General features: G+C 44.6%; 2 protein-coding genes across 7 annotated transcripts in view; one reads left to right on the top strand and one right to left on the bottom strand.

Annotated features, from left to right (window-relative positions):
• The window catches only part of LOC120448827 (putative phosphatidate phosphatase), an 82,336-nt gene extending 73,559 nt beyond the window's left edge, over positions 1-8,777 (bottom strand). For both annotated transcript variants that reach the window (XM_039631025.1, XM_039631024.1), the window contains exon 1: positions 8,690-8,777. The gene's annotated coding sequence lies outside the window, so the exon portion shown is untranslated. The remainder of the gene's footprint in view (positions 1-8,689) is intronic.
• A 7,918-nt stretch (positions 8,778-16,695) lies between these two features.
• LOC120447625 (teneurin-m) overlaps positions 16,696-18,220 on the top strand; it is a 115,696-nt gene continuing 114,171 nt past the window's right edge. For all 5 annotated transcript variants that reach the window (XM_039629123.2, XM_039629122.2, XM_039629121.2 and 2 more), the window contains exon 1: positions 16,696-17,654. In XM_039629123.2, coding sequence (XP_039485057.1) covers positions 17,363-17,654 — 292 coding nt within the window. In that variant the 5' untranslated portion in view covers positions 16,696-17,362. The remainder of the gene's footprint in view (positions 17,655-18,220) is intronic.

Below are 18,220 nucleotides of genomic sequence, written 5' to 3'. Positions count from 1 at the left end.
TTATTATTCTTCCTTGAGCCTTATATCTTAGATTTTTCCTTGTTTCATTATATTGTTGAGTCATTTATGTGATAATATGCGCTAAGACACCTTTGAATTTGATTATTTTCTTAAATTGTAAACGATTAGGCTAACGCGATTTTTCCTCTTTCTATAAAGAGTATCAACTTGGTTACATTGGTTGCCTCCGACCTGTTGTCCTTGCAACTGGGGCTCTAACTAGCGCAACCACAACGACACCACCTTCTCGGCAAGTCCTTCATGGGCTATTCCCGCGGCGACATCCTCGCCGCTTCTCAGATGCTGTGAAGTGAGCGCAACGCATTATTTAGGATTTACCTTTACGTTGTTGTCAGCGTGGCTGTTGCTGCTGTCGCTGATGTTGCTCCTGCTCCTGCTCCTGCTCGTGCTGCTGGTTCCTTTTCCTGCGCTGCATTCGAGACTGAGCCAGGACGACCTCGCCACTCCCAGGACGACCTTCCCCTATAGTGGGTCGTTTATAAAGGTTGAGTCAGCCCACTATCCGCCTCGTCTTTGTTGCAGCTCCTGAAGCGACGACATTGCCGTTGCCGTTGCCGTTGCCGTTGCCGTTGTCGTCGTGCTCATGATGCTGGGTGATGAGAAAATGCGAGGCTCGTGTGACATTTTCATTATCGTTGTGGGATATGCGCTTTTCTGTGGCCAGCCTTCGACCTCCGCCAACTCCTCCCTCCTCGCTCTTCCTTTCCCGCTTTGTGGGCTTGTGACAACAAGAGCAGCAGATAAGGTTACAAAATTATTAGTTGGGATTTACAAAGCTCCAGTTTTAGTGGCCTGTGTGTGGGTGGTGTGCATCTCAGTGTTCGAGTGGGCGATTTCCTGATAGCTATCCCGCAATGAGGAAAAGTACTTGACTGGACCAAAGTAAGAAATACAGAGTTTCACGATGAAGCGCGTAGTTCGAGGCCAGCGATTACCCATTTCAGTCCCTACCTATAGCATAGTTATAGCATGCTGTCCAATTCTAATAACCGTAAAGACCCTCAGCTGCTCGGCGTTTCCTCACCAAATTGCCATCAATTTGGCATCGCTGCTCGCTGGCTGAGTGCAATATTTTCCACCAGAGACTCGGAAACTATAAGCTCAAAGATTAACACAATTTCGACAAATAATGAAAGCGTAATGAAAACAGCGGCGGTCGGGAAGCTTCCGCAATGGAAGTGGGGAGAATCGAATAGACGAATAAGCCATAAGGCGGGGAGGGGAGGGGAGAAGAGCGGCGATATTTTCCTTTATCATCATATAAATTCCATTTGAGCCTGATAAAAAGTGATGGCGGAGCGAAAGTGGAATCGGGAAACGGGCGGCGAAAAATGCAAGCAGGAATTTGAAAATTTTCAATTACGCGTGCAATGAAAATTACGAAAACCCACAAAAGTCATTTTTCTTGATCGATTTTTTCTTCGGCGCTTTTTCTTTCGCTCGCCCGCAACCCATGGGGTTGCCCTCAAAAGAATCGGAGGCCAACAATGCCTGGAGCAGCGGGGAGCTGAGTAGAATCCTTGCCACATCCCCACAAAGGTGAAATGGCGCTAAAGCTGAGGTTCTGCGCGGGGGGATTGACGATGTCTGTGGGCCGCAGAGCAAGCTGGGGCGGAGGTTGAAGAGCTGCCTCCTGCAAAGGGCTGCGAAAAGTAGAAAAAGCAATTTCGAAATCCCAAAGAAATTGCAAAATTCCATGGGACAACGACAACGGCGGCGGTTCAGCTCAGCTCGATTCAGTTCAGTTCAGTTCGGCTCGGATTGGTTCAGTTCAGTTCGTTCTGTGTGGCGACCTCCGTGTCGCGACAAAGGATGTGCCCAGGATGAACCCACAGCCTTGTGGCGACGGCTGATAGCGGAAGCCCCAATGCACCTTCAATTGCGCCCCTCCCACTTGCACTGCCCTTCTCATCCCTTTCATCCTGTCTCAATCTGCCGCCGGTCACATAGGCAGGGTTAACTAAGCAGCGGACATAAGGGTTAACATGTGCAGTGCTGCACTCCGCCGCACTGTCACCCACTTTTGCCCCAAGAGAGGCCTGGAGGCCTGGTACAGTGGCACAAAGGCGGCAGTTTTTGACCAATTTATAGTATTATAAGTCGTTTACCATATCTTTGAGGATGTCTTAACTCACAATAACAATCGTAATTTGTGTATTTTTGGAAAGCTGGTTTAGTAAGAGAATTGGAAATTGTAAAATGGCTTAATAATAGCTTACAACTCTAAGATTTCTACGTAACAAGCTAGCAGAACTTAGGGCCTTAAATACCCAATCTCGAAATATAAATTGTTTAAAAAACAAGTGCAATAGCTATGACCCAATCAGTATATTTAATATTAATATTTCATATTTTTATAGACAGATAGAACAACCAACCTAAGCTCAGAAAGACTTTTCGTCCGACAACTTTTTTTTACTAGCAGGTTGAACCACTGTTCCTCCTCAGATGGCTTCTTCTTCCCCGCAACTACCATCCGTTACCTTTGTTTGTGTTGACATTTGCCAGCTTGGCTTTGCGGATCCCGGAGCGCCTGCATCCTCGGCTGCACTTCACTAGCTGCTGGCTGGGAACTTTAACTTCATCGCGGAGCTCGCTCTTGTGTGTTCGAGGCTTATGTCACCTGCCGGGCAGGAGTTCCCTCCTCAGTGGAGCCTCCTGCTTCTTTTATTCCGCTGCCTGACATAATATTTTCATTTTTCTTGGCGACGCTGAAAACACTTTTCATTATTTGGTTTTTCCCCTTTTCATATTTCACATTTTTGCTGCAGGGGATTCTTTGGCGGACAGAAGCTTTCGCTGATGAGATTGTTGTTGTTGTCTTAGGGTGACTTTGTTAAAAGATGCATTTGTGATGTATGCGGGAAGCCACCTTAGAGATAATCTTAGTTTATGATAGCGAAACGGTTACTGCGGGATCAATGGGAGATGAGCCATCGGGGCTCATGAAAGAAATGAAAACTCGCACCTTTCCAAGGTAAGATCTTAATTTAGAACTCATTACTCGGCTATTCGTGCCCAGTGTAAACCATCGGATCAAAAAATACCCACAAAAGTGGCATACACTATTCGCAAATTCTAGGTAAACAAAGGCGTTGAATGAAATGTGCGTCAATCGCTTGCTCACCAAACAAGTTATTTGAGTGAATCTCTACTGGCTGCTTTCGGTTTTAAGATCAACCTCTAGAATGTTTCGAATGGTTTTCTTTGTAAACAAATTCATTTCCAGAAACACCAGTAAAATGACTGAGTGTGGGCACAGAAATCCGACTGGGAGAGGCCTGGAATGCCACAAAAAAACTGGACTGGCAGCGGTATGCCCCGAAAACCCCTCGCAGGCCATCCCCTTTTCCGCCCCACTCCGTTGCAGCCACGAAACTTGCTGCGATTAAATCTTTCAACGCCCGACAACTGAGTCATTGGACTTGCCCCGCCGATGCAGCTGCCCAGAGAAGTCCAACAAACTGAAAGACAGACAAAAGTAAAAGAAAAAAACATGAACGAGAACCACAACAAAATAAGTCCATATTCAAATTTGTAGAACGTGAAATGAATTCGAAAATGAAAATGAGTAAACCCGCAAAAACAGAACAGAGACACTCGGAATAAATGCATGGGGCAGGCAATTGTTTTTATTTGTGGCGTAGGGGTCAATCGCAAAGTTTTCAGCTTAGTCATAATTCCGCTTGAACAATGGAACCGTTTCTTATACATAGAAACTGCAGTCTGGCTGACCCGTCGTTGAAATTGATAACCTATCCCGGTTTAAAAGGGTCGGGACAGACGGGGGATCCGCGGGTCTTTTCATGGCGACAACTTCTCTCTTCATGGCTAGTTATAGAGATAACCTTTGCATCGCATTCGCTGTCCGCTGATTGTGCATCGACTGCGAAGTATTTAAGAGTGGGCACCATATAAAGCCTAAGCTTTTCTTCCTTCCTCACTTTTCCTAATTTTTACGATCTTTCCAGTGCGCTCCAGTTCTTAAGTGATCGTTAAGTTCCCGATGACGAGGACAAAGTGCATTTGATTTTACGACGGGGCCCTCCACTTATGACGACTCCCATTTAAATATTATTTTAGCCATAACGAACTGTTTAGTAACCTGTAGATCCGCGTCGGATCGGGACCACTATAATTTTATAGCTACCCCCTCCTCACTACACCAAAAATGTATGGCTGGACTCTTTGTTCAGGATCATTAGTTGTAATCATGCAGTTCGAATGGGCCAAGCAGAGATTCCACATCCGTCATTTGCTCATATGCGTATGGAGCACGGGCCACAGAGCTGGAGAACTGGAGCAGCAGCCATCGAAGGCGTTTTCCATTGCCGTTTTTTTGCAATGCAAATGAATCTGCACGTTGTGCCTCATACTCGTATAAGGCAAATTTCCAAATGGACAAGCTCGTAAATTTCGCCATACGCGCACCGAACAATGGAGGCGAACAATTGATATACCAATTACCCAAAACCAGCCGCTGTTCGGAGGAAACGCCAACACACGCAGCTGCCCACTGGATCTCCACCCCCGCCGCCTCCTCTTCCCACCCAAGACGGCGCCAATCTCGCGGATCAAATCTCTGTTAGGAAATTAGCAACATTAGAAGGTACCCAACTATTTGGGTGCGGAGAGGGGCTCGTGGACCGCAAGCCTTGAGAGACCGGCCAACAGGCCACGCAAGGGTCAAGTCAAGTGTGAAGCATTCACCCAATCACAGTGTGCAACAAAACAGCGAGATCGGATCTGCTCTGTATTTTATTATTTTATGTACAACTTATTATCTCTTGTTTTCAATACGCTAGCACCAAAATTACATTTTTAAACAGAATCTTAAGTCAGCCCACTAGTTAGCACTTCAATACTTTTGAATATGTCATTAAAAAAGAATAAAATGTAGATTGAATGTTCCAATCGGTTTGTTAGTTAAAGTTAAAAGTTCAGTGCCTTGACTGAAGTATAAGGCAAAACGCGTTGCTCAGTACCCAAATAAATATTATTGGACGGTATGAGCCAGCGCGCCCAGGCAGTTGGCCAAATGCCAAGCAACTTGTGGTCGTCGTCGTGGCCCAATCTCCAAGCGATCGCAAATGCTCAGTTGCCTGGGCAGTTGCAGTTGCAAGTTGGCAGTTTGCAGTTTACAGTTTACAGTTTGCAGTTTGCAGCGTCCCTCCCCCGCTGCGCATGCGCGCGTTTAGTAAGCCGGGCAGAGAGAAGAAACGATTTCATTGCCGCGATATGGGCAGTCGGGGTCCACCCGGATCCGTTGTTTGGGCTCTCATCAGCGGCTCGCGTAATGAGCCATTATTGCTTTGGACGCGGCTTTATTGCCTTAGGCGAAGTCGCAGCTGCAGCAGAAGTCTGCTGGCATTTCTGCCATATTTGTCGCCTGCGTGGCATTCGGGGCTGCATGAGTTGGTTGCCAAACTTAGGATCGGGTTTCCTGCCCCTTGGTGCGTGAGGCACACATTAATTGGCATATGGCTCGTACATGGCTCGTACAGCCGTAATAACTGTTTCACATCACCGTTCCCTGGAGGAAAGAGTAAAGGGGTCTAGAGGATGGGTTTTGGATATATACATAAGATTCGCTTGAGTAGTACTCAATTTTAACTTATCTCTTTCCTCATTCCAGGTGAGTCTGGCTCAACGCAACCTTAAACCTCAGAACTTGATGGAAATATTTGAATACGTATTACCTACGATTCTTGTGGCCACAGTTTCCGAGCCCTTACATATCAACCGAAAAAAAGCAATCGAATTGTTTACGATTTCTTATGGAACTTAGCCTCAGCTTTTCTAGTGTTTTTCCAATTCGCCTATTCTTATGTGATTATCGCGCAACAAGGGATAGCAAACAATGAGCGGTTGTAAAATAAATCGAATAGGAACTAACAGAGGAGTTGCTATCTACATTGCTTTTCAAAAGGGGAATTTCAGAACCGGGGGACCAGTAGCACATCCCTCCATTTAATCAACTAAAAATTAGTTTTTTCCCTCGAAGCTCACACAAGAATTATGTATATTGAATTTGAGCCGATAAAATCTATTAGAAAGAGAGGTTCAGGGAGCAGCTTGTGGCAATTAAAGCTCGGGCCAGGGCATTTGTCAATAGATTGCTGGAAACTACCCGCGGCTCGACCCAAAAAGCTGACCCGAGATGCTGTTGGCCTGGTCTTTTGGTCTATTGGGTCCCAGGCAAACAAATGATATTTATCGATATAGGTCGGCGAGTCATTGTCTTAGCTTTGTCTCTGAATTTGCTTGGTAGTCTCAAGTCTCAAGGGTCTCCGGCGAAGTCGAATTTGCTTGTTAGCCGAAATGCGTCAAATGATAAATGATCTTAAATTTATTATCGCTCGGGATGCCTTGTTGTTTGGTCAGACCCTGGATTCGACTTCATACTGTGCTCGGATCCAGTTTGACCAACGAAAGTGAAAATATCTTTTATTATGGCTGCGACTTTGTCAAATCCCAAGTTTGCTTGGTGCGCTGAAATAGGTGATTAATCGTGGAAATGGTCGTCGAAGGGATTGGGTCAACTTCCTATATGAACTGGCTTTCGAATTTTCAATGGAACCGTTATTTGTGCCCCCTTACAATTGCATAACAGCATGGTTGTGATCAATTTGCTCATTTGCTTTTGCTGTACTTAAATTAACTCTCATAAAAGAAAATCATTATAATCATTTACAATTCGTTGACTTTGGCAATGCGCAAATTTGCCATTTTGGTGTGTATTTGCTGGCCAAATAATAACAACAACAACAGTAGCTTGGCTAAAAGCAAATAAACAGCCGCCTACTAGCACACACATTAAACTATCAAAATAAACAGTTATGCGTTCCAGCGGTGGGAGGGATGCCATATGGGCGTGGCACACTCGCATTGAACTCGCATATTAATCAAGCGCATAATTTTGCAGCAGCTCCCATCCTTTAGGCCAGAAAGCGAATTCGAACCACGTGAATAACGAGCGATAAAAACTTGGCAAATATAAAATGCAAACAACGTTCAAACTGCCAACGGAGCGGTGAAGGGGCTTCTGATAGAACAGCCAATGGAGGCGTGGCATGGTAGTAATAGCTGTTAGTCATCCACATTCGATAGTAGTTGCCTTGTTGCCGGTTAACCGATGAAAGCCGTTTTGGAGAGAGAGTGGTCCCGAAAATTTCTGCGGCTGCGATTGGAGATGCATGCGTGAGGGGGCAACATCGATATGTATCTGAATTAGGTAGCGAACGGAATAGTGCAACAGAAATACTAATTATCATGCCTATCGTAATCAATCCAGGAAAGTTAGCTTACAAAGAGATTTTTATTCTAAATTATGCCTATATGTGTGACCCTTGAATTCCGTAATATTGATCAGCAGTTTGCAAGCATTTGTTGATACTAAAATTATATGTATGGGAATTTAAACGATACAGTTATCTGAGTAAGGATTGACGAAATGTAAAAAATGTTTGTGCGAATGACTTCAAAAGTCACAACGTCACAAACGAATAAATAAATTATGTAACTGGATGTGGACATAAAGATTGTTTAAATAAATAGTTTAAGTATCTGATTTTAAATGTTTGCCACTCAAAACTACCCGTTTCTTGTGGCCCATTCAATATGTTTCAAGAAAAAAACGACAACAATAAACTATTTTTCCCCTGAATGGCTCACGCCGCCATCTCGAATCAGCATGGAAACACACTAATACACGGGGCTGTATTTGCATTTTGGCTGCTGCTGTTTATTTTCGAGTTGATTTTGAAGTGAACAGTTTGCTTAATGCCCGATGTCGGGCCCAAACGCAAAGCAAATGCAGAATTACGCATACGCAACGTTGCCAAAGTTTGCGGCTCGCCGCATCGCCCTAGTGCAGTGCCACGCCTCTTTCCGGCCCCCTGTTCCAATAATTTCTATAAATGCCGAGCTCACACACGCAGAGGGAGCCCTTAGTCCCATAAGTCCCCTCAACCCCCCAGCCCCCTCAGTGGCCAGCTGGTGGAACCGAGCTCTTCAGCGTTAAATTGGAAGCACTTTAGATTCACATTCAATTAATTAATTTAAGCAAATTGTTTGCTTCAAATTAATTGAATTTGCATTTAATTTGCGCTCACGAGGGATGCCGCCCCCTACTAACAACAATAATGGGCCCGTTTCTGGCTTCCGTCTGTCAGTTTGCCCGTTCGTCAGCTTGTCAAGTCGGCAGTTCTACAGTTCCGCAGTTCCGCAGTTTCTCGGTTCCTCAGTTTCTCAGTTGAGACCTACTTAGGACAAGGCCCATTGCTTGCCTGAGTTCCCGATTGATGGCCAATTTGCACTCTTCCCTGGCTCATCAACGTTAAATTTATTAACTAACTTCGGATATCCGTGTGTGTGCGCGGGGTATTTGTCTGTGGGGAAGGCGACACAACATTAGCAATAAACAATGGAAACATACTCCAGAGAATTGCCAAAGCTTTTCCGCTCCAAATAGCCGAGTTTTAGTCGCAATGTGATGGATGCCAACGGGAGACAAGGGAATCGATTGCCTGATGTAATCAATTAACGAAAGGAGTGTAATTAAAATCTGACTTGCATATCTAAGCAAATGTGCAGAATGAATAATGTTGAGTTCTGCAAATTCTGTGGCAAACACTTTTGGGATTGTGTCTATAATTTCTCCACTTACCACATTGTCAAATTCTGCAAAGTGTCCGCTGCTTTTGTTCAGAGAAGAGATACGCCAAGCTGCGCAGCGTTGGGCAGACTGAATGCAAATCGGACACCTCAAATATGTAGTTTTAAATCACTTGAAAACCAACCACAATATTGCATCAGGCAGAAAAGGCGACGAAAGCGCTCAGAATTTCAGAATTTCACAATTTCCAATCGAAGCAGGTTGAGCATAAGCAGCGCGATAGTAATTATATATATAATGCCTGCACATTATAATCATCAGTCGTTGTAAGCCAATTACGACTTGGTGGGCAATGCCGATAGGCGGGGTTTTGGGGCGGTGTAGCAGAAAGGCGGAGAATAATTTGCGCTTTTCACACTAATTAAAAGCAAATGAGACAGAGACGGACTGTGCCACAAATGAATTGCACTGCATTTTAAACGCGCTGGGAGAATTGGTTGAATTAAAGTCACAGCGCGGAAAAATGATTAAAAATGTAAATTTTAATTCAATTCCGTTAGCGCAAAATAAGAAAGAAGCTGCAGCAAATAAAACTAGTAGCTGTAAAGTGGTTTATTGTGAGCCAGGAGCTACCAGGACACCCGCAGGACTACGACGAAGGACGCGGAACTTGAGGAGGCGACAAACTTTGCCGCTAGGCAAGGCGTCAAGACAAAGATACAGAAGACACAAGACACATCCAGCCAAAGCGAAAAAATATAAGCAAAGCGGGGAAAAATATGGAGAATGAGCTGATGAAGTAGCTTGCGGGGGCAGAGGAGAATTCCGGGAGAAGAAGACGTTCACTTGAGAGAAATCTCAAGAAAAGACAAATCGAATTTTCCCTGGTGCGAAAGCAAAAACAAGCTTTGAACCCCAATAGTAGCGCATCGAACAGACTACGCTCATGGATCAATGCACTCATAAAAATGCTTACTTACAATCGCCAAAAAATACACACTTTTTGCCTGCACATTCGGATGTAAGCCCCTAAAAAATACCCATTACCAACTTGCCCTCAATTTTGAAAACATTAACCCTAAAAATGGCGCACATTAATGTTGTACTGTTTTAAAAAAAAATAAATATTCATTCATTTGTTTAAGAGCATGTTAAATACCTCGTAATGCTTCTTTTGGCTAGATTTATCAATACTGAAAGGATTTTTATTTTGTATAAAAATGTAGATCTTTTAACTGATGACAGTTTTCAAAATGTGCTTTTCACAATAAATATTGATAAGTCAATCAATTTAAGTACGATTCATATGCAATCAGCGAAAAAGTTTATTTAAACATAAATAACTAATTAAATAAGCTGCACCTTGTTGGTAAAAATTGCGTTTTTCATATTTTGATTGATTAAGGGAATTTTCCAATTCCGGTTGGGGTTCAGTAAGGTTAATAAGCTGCTGCTTAGATGGTTTACGAATGGGTTTCCTCCGCCCGGCTTCTTTCCAATCTGCGGTCGCCTTGGGAATTGGGAGCTGGAAAACTGATTTGGCCTTTGACCTTTTCCTTTGGCTAAGGCAAACATAAACCAGCTAAAAGGTATGCCACCCGCCCCAATCTTGCCGACTGTATCCCACTGAGTGAAATGAATCTGCAATTCTATTCCATTTTGTGAGCGCTCCATTTTGATCCCCCTTTTCCCTTTTCCCATTTTTTTTTTTTTGGGCAGCTGGAGAAGATGATGATGATGCCAGGGCAGGTGTGGACTTAATGCGAGTTAGCCAAGGAGCAGGTTGGCAGTGGTGGCCTGCTCCATTTGCCGTCGACGACGGCTGCCAAACACTTTCATCTTTCGCCACAAGCCAACGGACGATAAACGGGAAAGCGAAAGAAAGAAAGGTTGCCCTTGGAGTGTAACGGATCCCCCAGTGAATGCAAATAACTAGCAAAGCCCCATCCCCACTTTTTTCGCTTCTCCGGTGCTCCGCCTTCTGAGGTGGCACGAAAAAGTGTGGCAAGGCTGCGGGTAATCAACAAACGTTTATGGCGCCCGCTGATGAACTTGTTGATGATCGCGGCTGGTCATTTGTCTTGGAATAAGGAAAGCAGGAGATGCGCTGATATACTTTTGATGCATGCGACGTGGAGGGTGGAGTGGAGGGTGCAACTACTCAAGTTCTTTCCCGGATTTGCATAAATATTTGCTAGCATTTTTCCTGCCAGCGAGAAGACAACTTTTTCACGACTTATGCAAATAGAACAGTCGAATGACAAACAGCTCTGGCACAAAGAGAAAGTGAAAATTGAATTTGCCCTTGGCGCGAAATAAACAAATTAAATTATAATTAGTAAACAAAAACGAAGCCAGAACAATGGAGCTGAGCTGCTCAAAACTAAGTTAGATGAAAATGGAAATTCAATGAAAAGTCCTGCCGAATCCTCCAAAGTCAAGGTCCTCTTGATTAGTCCTGGTTTGTCTGCTGATTGCGCTCCGCCCCGCTTTTACCGGCAATTATCGGGAGTCAAGTGCTCTGCCGGAACGAAGAACGGGGAACGGGGATAGCGGGAGTTACCCCAAGCCGCGCCAATTGCTTATCACCTTTGTGACAATGACAGCCATCGCAGCAGACACATTCGTTAGGACTCCGGCTCCCGCATCCTTTGGCCCCATTCACAGTTGACAAAATATGCAGATGCGTCGTTAGCACTTTCCACACATCTCGCATTTGGAAATATTTGCCATGATTCGATTGTGTAGACACCACCCGAAACCCGAGCACACTGCCAACCGCACCCAAGGAACCCAAGGAAAGGAAAAGGCGACAGGAAAGGGGAGAAAGAGGAGCGGGTGGCACCCAATAGAGTTTGGGTTTGGGTTTGGGTTTGGCGCTCAGCGCTCGACACTCTGCATTGCTGGTTATTATTATTTCTGATGTATGCGGTCTTACCCTGCGGTTGTCACTCACCCGCAAGAGAGAAGCAAGAGGGGATCCGAATCTACAGAGGAGGACTCTTCGCTTTTGGTGGTCTATGCGGTCTCCGCTCCATGTGTCGCTGTCTCCGCCTCCGCCTCCGCCGTTGTGTCATGGTTACATGCAAATGAAGCGTGAGTTCCCGAAAGGTGTTGAAAACTCGTGTGCGCTAAAAGGGGCTCCTTTCCGGCAAAGCCGGAGCTCTGCCATTGAAATGCTCCCTTCATCTGCATCTGCATATGCATAATTCTATGCCCAAAATATTTCACTTTTTTGCATGCCATCTTTTGTCGACAGCCAGAAGCCAGGCTCTGTTCCATTTTCAGGCGTCCAATTGGTGCAGCAGGCTGTCGAAACTGTTTCGTAATTGCAGTGTTGACAGCAGCCCCGTGGAAGGTCCTGAAGAAAACGATCTGGGGAGCTGCTGGCAAATATCTTGAACGGGAGAAATGGATTGTCATGGCATTCTTAAGAAACTGTCTGTCGACATTTATCTTAACATTTATTTAGATTTATTTATCTTAATGTATAAACCTCTCACTTGAAAAACATAAAGATGTTAGAATTAATTTCATGTAAATAATTTAATTACTTTTCGACTTGGGCGTATAAAACTATTTGGGTACTTTATGATTTTGCTAATTTAAGTGCTTAATTTCTAAGATCTGAACCCATTTCACTCACTGAATGGTTTTACTTCTGAGAACTTAATTGCTCATATCCCAGGAATTCCCCACCTGTCCTTTACTCCTAGACCCCATATCCTAACGGAGCTACGATGAGATCTCTTGGTAAAACGGAACGCACCACAAAATTGCTCAAATGCAGCCAGACATTAACGTGTTTTCAAATTTTACGCAGGCAGCCAAACGAAGCGACTGGGTTCCCATTTTCCCCGCCTCCTCGACGCGTCCCGAGGAAAAGCCACACATGTGTGTAATTTTCTTTACGAGCTGGAGGATGTGGAAGCGGAGCGGGGTCCAAAGTGTTGCCTGATAAACGATGTCTGCTCTTCAGAGTGTCCTGCTCCATCCAACAGGCAGTGTCGACACTCCGTCGGAATAGAAAATTCAAATTTGAAAATATGGAAATGCCGGCAACGACATTGGGCATGAACTAAGGCAGCTGATGCTGCATGCCACCTCCTTCCCTGCCTCCTCCACCCGAACGCACCATTGAATGCACCATTGAGGGTGCAGCTATGCAAGTCGAGCCCCAAGTCAAAGTAGCAGGCGATCTCGGAGTCGTAATTCGATTAACACCTTTTGGGGGGCGAGGAGATGGCAACGGCAACTATTGGCCTTTAATTGGTGAACGGCGTCAATGATGGTCCCGCCACCCCACCTTCCCGCTTCCCATCATACCTCGGCACTCGATTTCCCCGCTTGTCTGCGGCTTATTAGGTGCGGAAATCTTTATTGATTGATGCATTGTTTGTTTTGGCTTGTGAATGACTCTGTGACTCCTGCCACGACCGCCCGCATTGTCTGCCACAAGGAGTTCTCTGTGGGAATGGGAATCGGAGAGGGGAGCGGGAACCAGATGGGCAGGGGAAATGGAGTGCCATGTGCCAAGTGCCAAAGTACTTCTATCCCAGATCGTAACTCTTTCAATCAGGCGAAATTTGCGCTTCGATGGCGACACGAGTTTCCTCCGTATGGCAGCTGTGACCTAGGGTAAAATGTTCCTGACACTTCCATTTGCAACAGACATATGCAAATAAATACTAAACCCTTATAGGGATTGCTAAGATAACCTTCTTTTTTATTGAACACAAATTCATAGTCAATCATGCAATGTAAAATTCAATACACTAATATTATTTTTTTATTGTATTATCAGAAATTTGGTCATTTCAAGATCACTACGTGTGCTCTAAATGGGTGATATAACACAGTGATCAGCCCCTCGGATCAGCCCGCATATAAGATATTTGCTATTGTAAATGCCATAAATCCCCCCCAGGTCACCGGTTTGAGGACTCTTAACTGGCTTCCATCTCGCATCCTTACTTACCAACTTTCATTTCAGACTGCAAATTGCATTGGCAATGCAAAAGAGAAATGCGGAGACAGAAAGAACAAAGGGAGACAGGACGAAAATTACGAAAAATCGCCTTTAATTAGTTCGCCTTTCGTTTAATGCAATCGCGAAAAAATATTTTTAATTTAAAACGCGTAATTCAATATTTCGAGTAATTTCATACACCGCCCGCCCCCACCACTTACAAGCGGTGGCCAGGGGCGTGAGCGACTGGAGGCGTGGCTGGCTGTGGGGCAGGACACAAAGTGCTGCCAGTCATTGTATCTGGCCGTTGTCCGCGTGTCCTGTCCGAGTTTTATGTCAGCACAAAGTTAAGTTGAGCATTTTTGCGTTAACCCCGATCCCATTTATGCGCTATATGTGCGGATATATGCTCAGGCGATATGTGGGCCAGCATTCCGGCAGCAGGGAGAGTGCTCCAACGCAGTGTAAATTGAGGCAGGAAATGCCGATGGACGGTTCAAAGTTGATGATTTTCAGGTCAAGAGCCGGATGCTTGCCACTTGTTGTTGCTGCTGCCACCGATGGTCAGTAATTTTACTGGCTTTTTATTTGGTGCTGCTGGTTTTAAGTGGCGATCAAATTTCGTGATTGAAGCTTCACTTCCAAGACAATGTGCAGCTGCTTGTCCTTAAACAGGATACTCCAAATGATCCGTGGACAGGGAGACTCTGGGAGTTGGAGTTGGGACTGCACAAGTAATTGCTAAAATTAAAGCTTGTAATACAAGCGCAACAAACGGAGGAAGATACAGTGGCCGGAATAGAAATTTGACACTTTATCCGGCCTGGGAAGTCCCTCAATGCAGTTTAAACAACCAAAAAACTATCACATTCTGCTGTTTAAGTCCCCTTTAGTAGTCTTTAGGGAATCAAGTTTGTTTTTTAAAACATTAGTTACAAACAAGTTTTGTAACACTTATTCGCGTGACCTCACCTCTAAGGAATTTAATTTCGGACACATTTCTACCGACAAATTCAAATAACTCTCTAATGCACAAAAACGTAAATATGTATGTACATATGTACATATGTATGAGCTAAAAGAAAAACATGTCTCCTTCTTATTGTTAATATCTATGTATATCTATGTCAACAGCCATTTTTAAGTAGAATATTTTTAAGATTAAACTTTTGTAAACGAAATGTTTTTATTTGGAAGTACACTTCCGACTCGTGGAAGAAATTAAAAGTTTGAATCCATTGCACTTTAATGCAATGAAAGAAGTCGCAGATGCAAACCTACGACAACTAGCCAAATCAGAAGTCACCTTCCCCTTCGGCGTTCACATCCTCCTGATAATGTTCAATGTGTCAAGTGCAGGCGAGCAATGCTTTCCCTCCCTTTCTCGAATGATGCTCGAACATTTTTGCATACAACAGGAAATTGATTTTTCATTGACAACACAGAGTATCGGGAAAGCAAGAATCCATGTCCTAAACAAATACTTTCAGACTGCAAAAAATGTACGTCACGCGGCGTTGCCACATTGCCAGACTCGAAAAAGAAATGACAATTTCGCCAGAAATTCTTCTTCATTCCCACCGTATCCTTCTCGTGCTGGGAAAGCTGTCAAAAAAGCTTCAGCAACAACTTCCGCTACATGGCAGAGAGTTGCCGGCACGTTGGGCGGAGGAGGCAGGCTGAGACCTGCGTTCAAAAGTTAAGCCATTAGCGAAATGTCCTTTACTTTGCTTATAACGCAATTTACTGCTTCTTTTCTCGGCCATCGCTGCCTCATCCCCTACCCACCCCACACCGGCCACCATTGTTTGTTTCGGACACTTTTTGGCCAGGTCCGCTCGGTTCTGGCTTGGGTGCTGGGTGCTGAATGACAACTTCACTTGTCAGCGTTTTGAAACTTTTTCGCCTCCCCTCGCCAGCGCTGACTAACTTTTCTAGCGCTAATGAAGTCAACGGATATTTTTTGGCTGCGTGATATTACCCCACGTAATCTGACAACATAATTAGTAAATGAAAAAACTGTTTTGTGTAATTCCCACGCCACGCGTCTCAATAAATAAAATACAGGTAGAGCAATAAAAACATTTGATATTTCGATATAGATATAATAGGTATTAAGGAGAAAAAAACAAACTTATAAGCTTGCTATATTTTAAAGTTTGTAGCTAAAGACTTAACTGCTTCCATATTCTATTGACATTTCATATAGGCGAAATCCTGAGGCAAAACGAATGGCATACGCACTTTTATGTAAACCGGTTAACAGCTTTGTAATAAAATAAGTCGTTAACAGTGTGGATGTTAGCCGCTGGCTGTGCTGTTATTACAGCGCTGTTGGCCTCAGATAAACTTAACGAAACTGGCGTGCAGCACAGTGGCAGACTCGAATCCGCTGTACATCCATTTCCCCTTAGCCAAAGAACAGCCGCAGTTGCCGAAAACCCGAACGGAAAGCACTTTTTAACCTTCAAAACAGAGATTCGATGAGTGCTCTCATTTGAGTTATGCCAACTCTTCGGTTCATAAGACAGCCTAACCTAACGTTTGAGAAAAACTAAAACTAGCTAGAAAATATTGATGATAGGCTTAAAAAACACAATAGAGTATTAAAAATATAAAAATTCTAAAATATTTTTGAAAAGTAAATTTTTAAATCTTTTTACGTAATATAACGCTAGTTTGTTGTTGGAGATCAGCTATAATTCCTGGTAGCCGGTAACCCTGCCATACACTAGCGAATGATTTAATAATTCGTAGCAAACCTTTGTAACATCATTTAGAGAGATATATATTTTTTAAATTAGGGCACCCACCGAATCGATACTGTTAAACGACAAAAAAGAGCTCCTAGTTAGTTAGCAAAATAGCTATATTTTCCGCTACCGCCAGGTTATCAGCAAATTAGCTAAATAGGCAACGCTGGTGCTCTCCCGCTCACGTTCTCCCGACGATGCTGCAGCGGCAGCGCAGCCAACGCCACGACATGCGCAGAAAATGTATATAAGCAGCGCTCTCTCTCTCTCTCTCTCTCTCTCTCACCACAGCTCGGTTCGTCGTTCCGTTTTGCGCTCATTCGTCTTTTGAAATTCGCCTCGCACGGTTCTCGATTCGAAATTGCCGTCGCTGAGAGTTCGCCCCCACAGTCCGGAAAATGTGGATATACGAAAAGTAGCAAAAGCAGCGCGTTGCTTCAGTCAAAAATAAAGGAAATCGTCGGGAATCAGGCAACACTTGAGATATCTGCCTCTAACGAATTCTGACAAGTTTTAACGATCGTCGCGCAAGCAAATACACCGTCAATACAAAAACACCGTTTTTCCGTCGCGTTTCTGTGTTCCCCATCGTGTGTGTCCCGTGTTTCCAGTGTACGACTACTGAAGAGGCCCAAGAAATAGTATTGCGGCCTCGGCCAATTGTGATTAAGCTGGGACCAGCAGCCCGCAGATTAACCGCCTGGAAATGGCCCAGTAGAAATGTTTTTGAGTGCAGTGCGTCCAGTGCCATCTGCTTTCGCATTAGCAAGTGCATGAATAATCGCGAGTAACAAAACGCATACCGAGTCTCTTCTTCCTGCTCCCCCGCGGAGTCCTACTCCTCTTCTTCTTTTCCTCTCCGGCTGTCTGGCCAAAAGCCCCCAAGCCGCCAAGATTAAGTTCTCAAAGCAGCACGCCCACCACGCGTACCGCCACACGGACAACATCTACGACGGCGGCACGGACACGGACGACGACGAATGTCCGCTGGAGGCGACCGCCATGAATCCCTACGAGTATGAGTCGACTCTCGACTGTCGCGACGCGGGCGGCGGCAACGCCCCGGCTCACGCCCACCCACACGCCCAAGGACGCACTCTCCCCATGAGCGGCCACGGGCGGCCGGCGACGGACCTCGGCCCGGTCCACGGCAGCCAGACGCTCCAGCACCAGAACCAACAGAACCTGCAGGCCGGCGCACAGTCGTCCCACTACGACTACGAGTACCAGCACCTGGCCCACCGTCCGCCGGACACGGCCAACAACACGGCGCAGCGGACACACGGCAGACAAGGTGAGTGCCGATCACAGTGGGCCATGTGGCCAGTGGAATCAAACCGAAAGTCGCATCTCCGGGGTGAAAGATTTTTAAAAAAGTTTAAGAGATGCGGAAGTACTTTATAATACATAAATAAAATGAGTCCGGATGAATTTTGTTATTATTTTGAGAACAACTTAAATGAAATCTGAAAAGATCTCTTCTCTCATCTTTACCTTTCGATCCTGCTCAACCATCATTTTAATGCGTTTTCCGTGGTTTTTTCATGACAGAATTGTTTAATAGAAGTGCCTAAATGAAATAAGCAAATTGATTCATCAATTTCACAAAAACATTTGGTTTATCTTCTCAGTTCGTTTAAAGAGAATAAACTGGTTCTAAAACAATTCATTGAAACTGAAGTATTTATGTTACACAGTTGGGAAACTTTAATTAACCATTGCAACTTAACTCTACAAAAGGATTCAAATGTTTCTTAACGCAATTTAAGGGCCTGAGTGAACTTGCGTGGTATCTGCTAGTTCCAGTAAATATTACTTCTCCTCGCGGGCAAAATCGGTCGGGGTGAGAATTCCAGCAAG

This window comes from Drosophila santomea, chromosome 3L, assembly GCF_016746245.2.
Source record: "Drosophila santomea strain STO CAGO 1482 chromosome 3L, Prin_Dsan_1.1, whole genome shotgun sequence".
Classification (NCBI taxonomy): Eukaryota; Metazoa; Arthropoda; class Insecta; order Diptera; family Drosophilidae; genus Drosophila; species Drosophila santomea.
The sequence above is the reverse complement of the archived record's forward strand: the minus strand, read 5'-3'. Positions and strand labels throughout refer to the sequence as shown.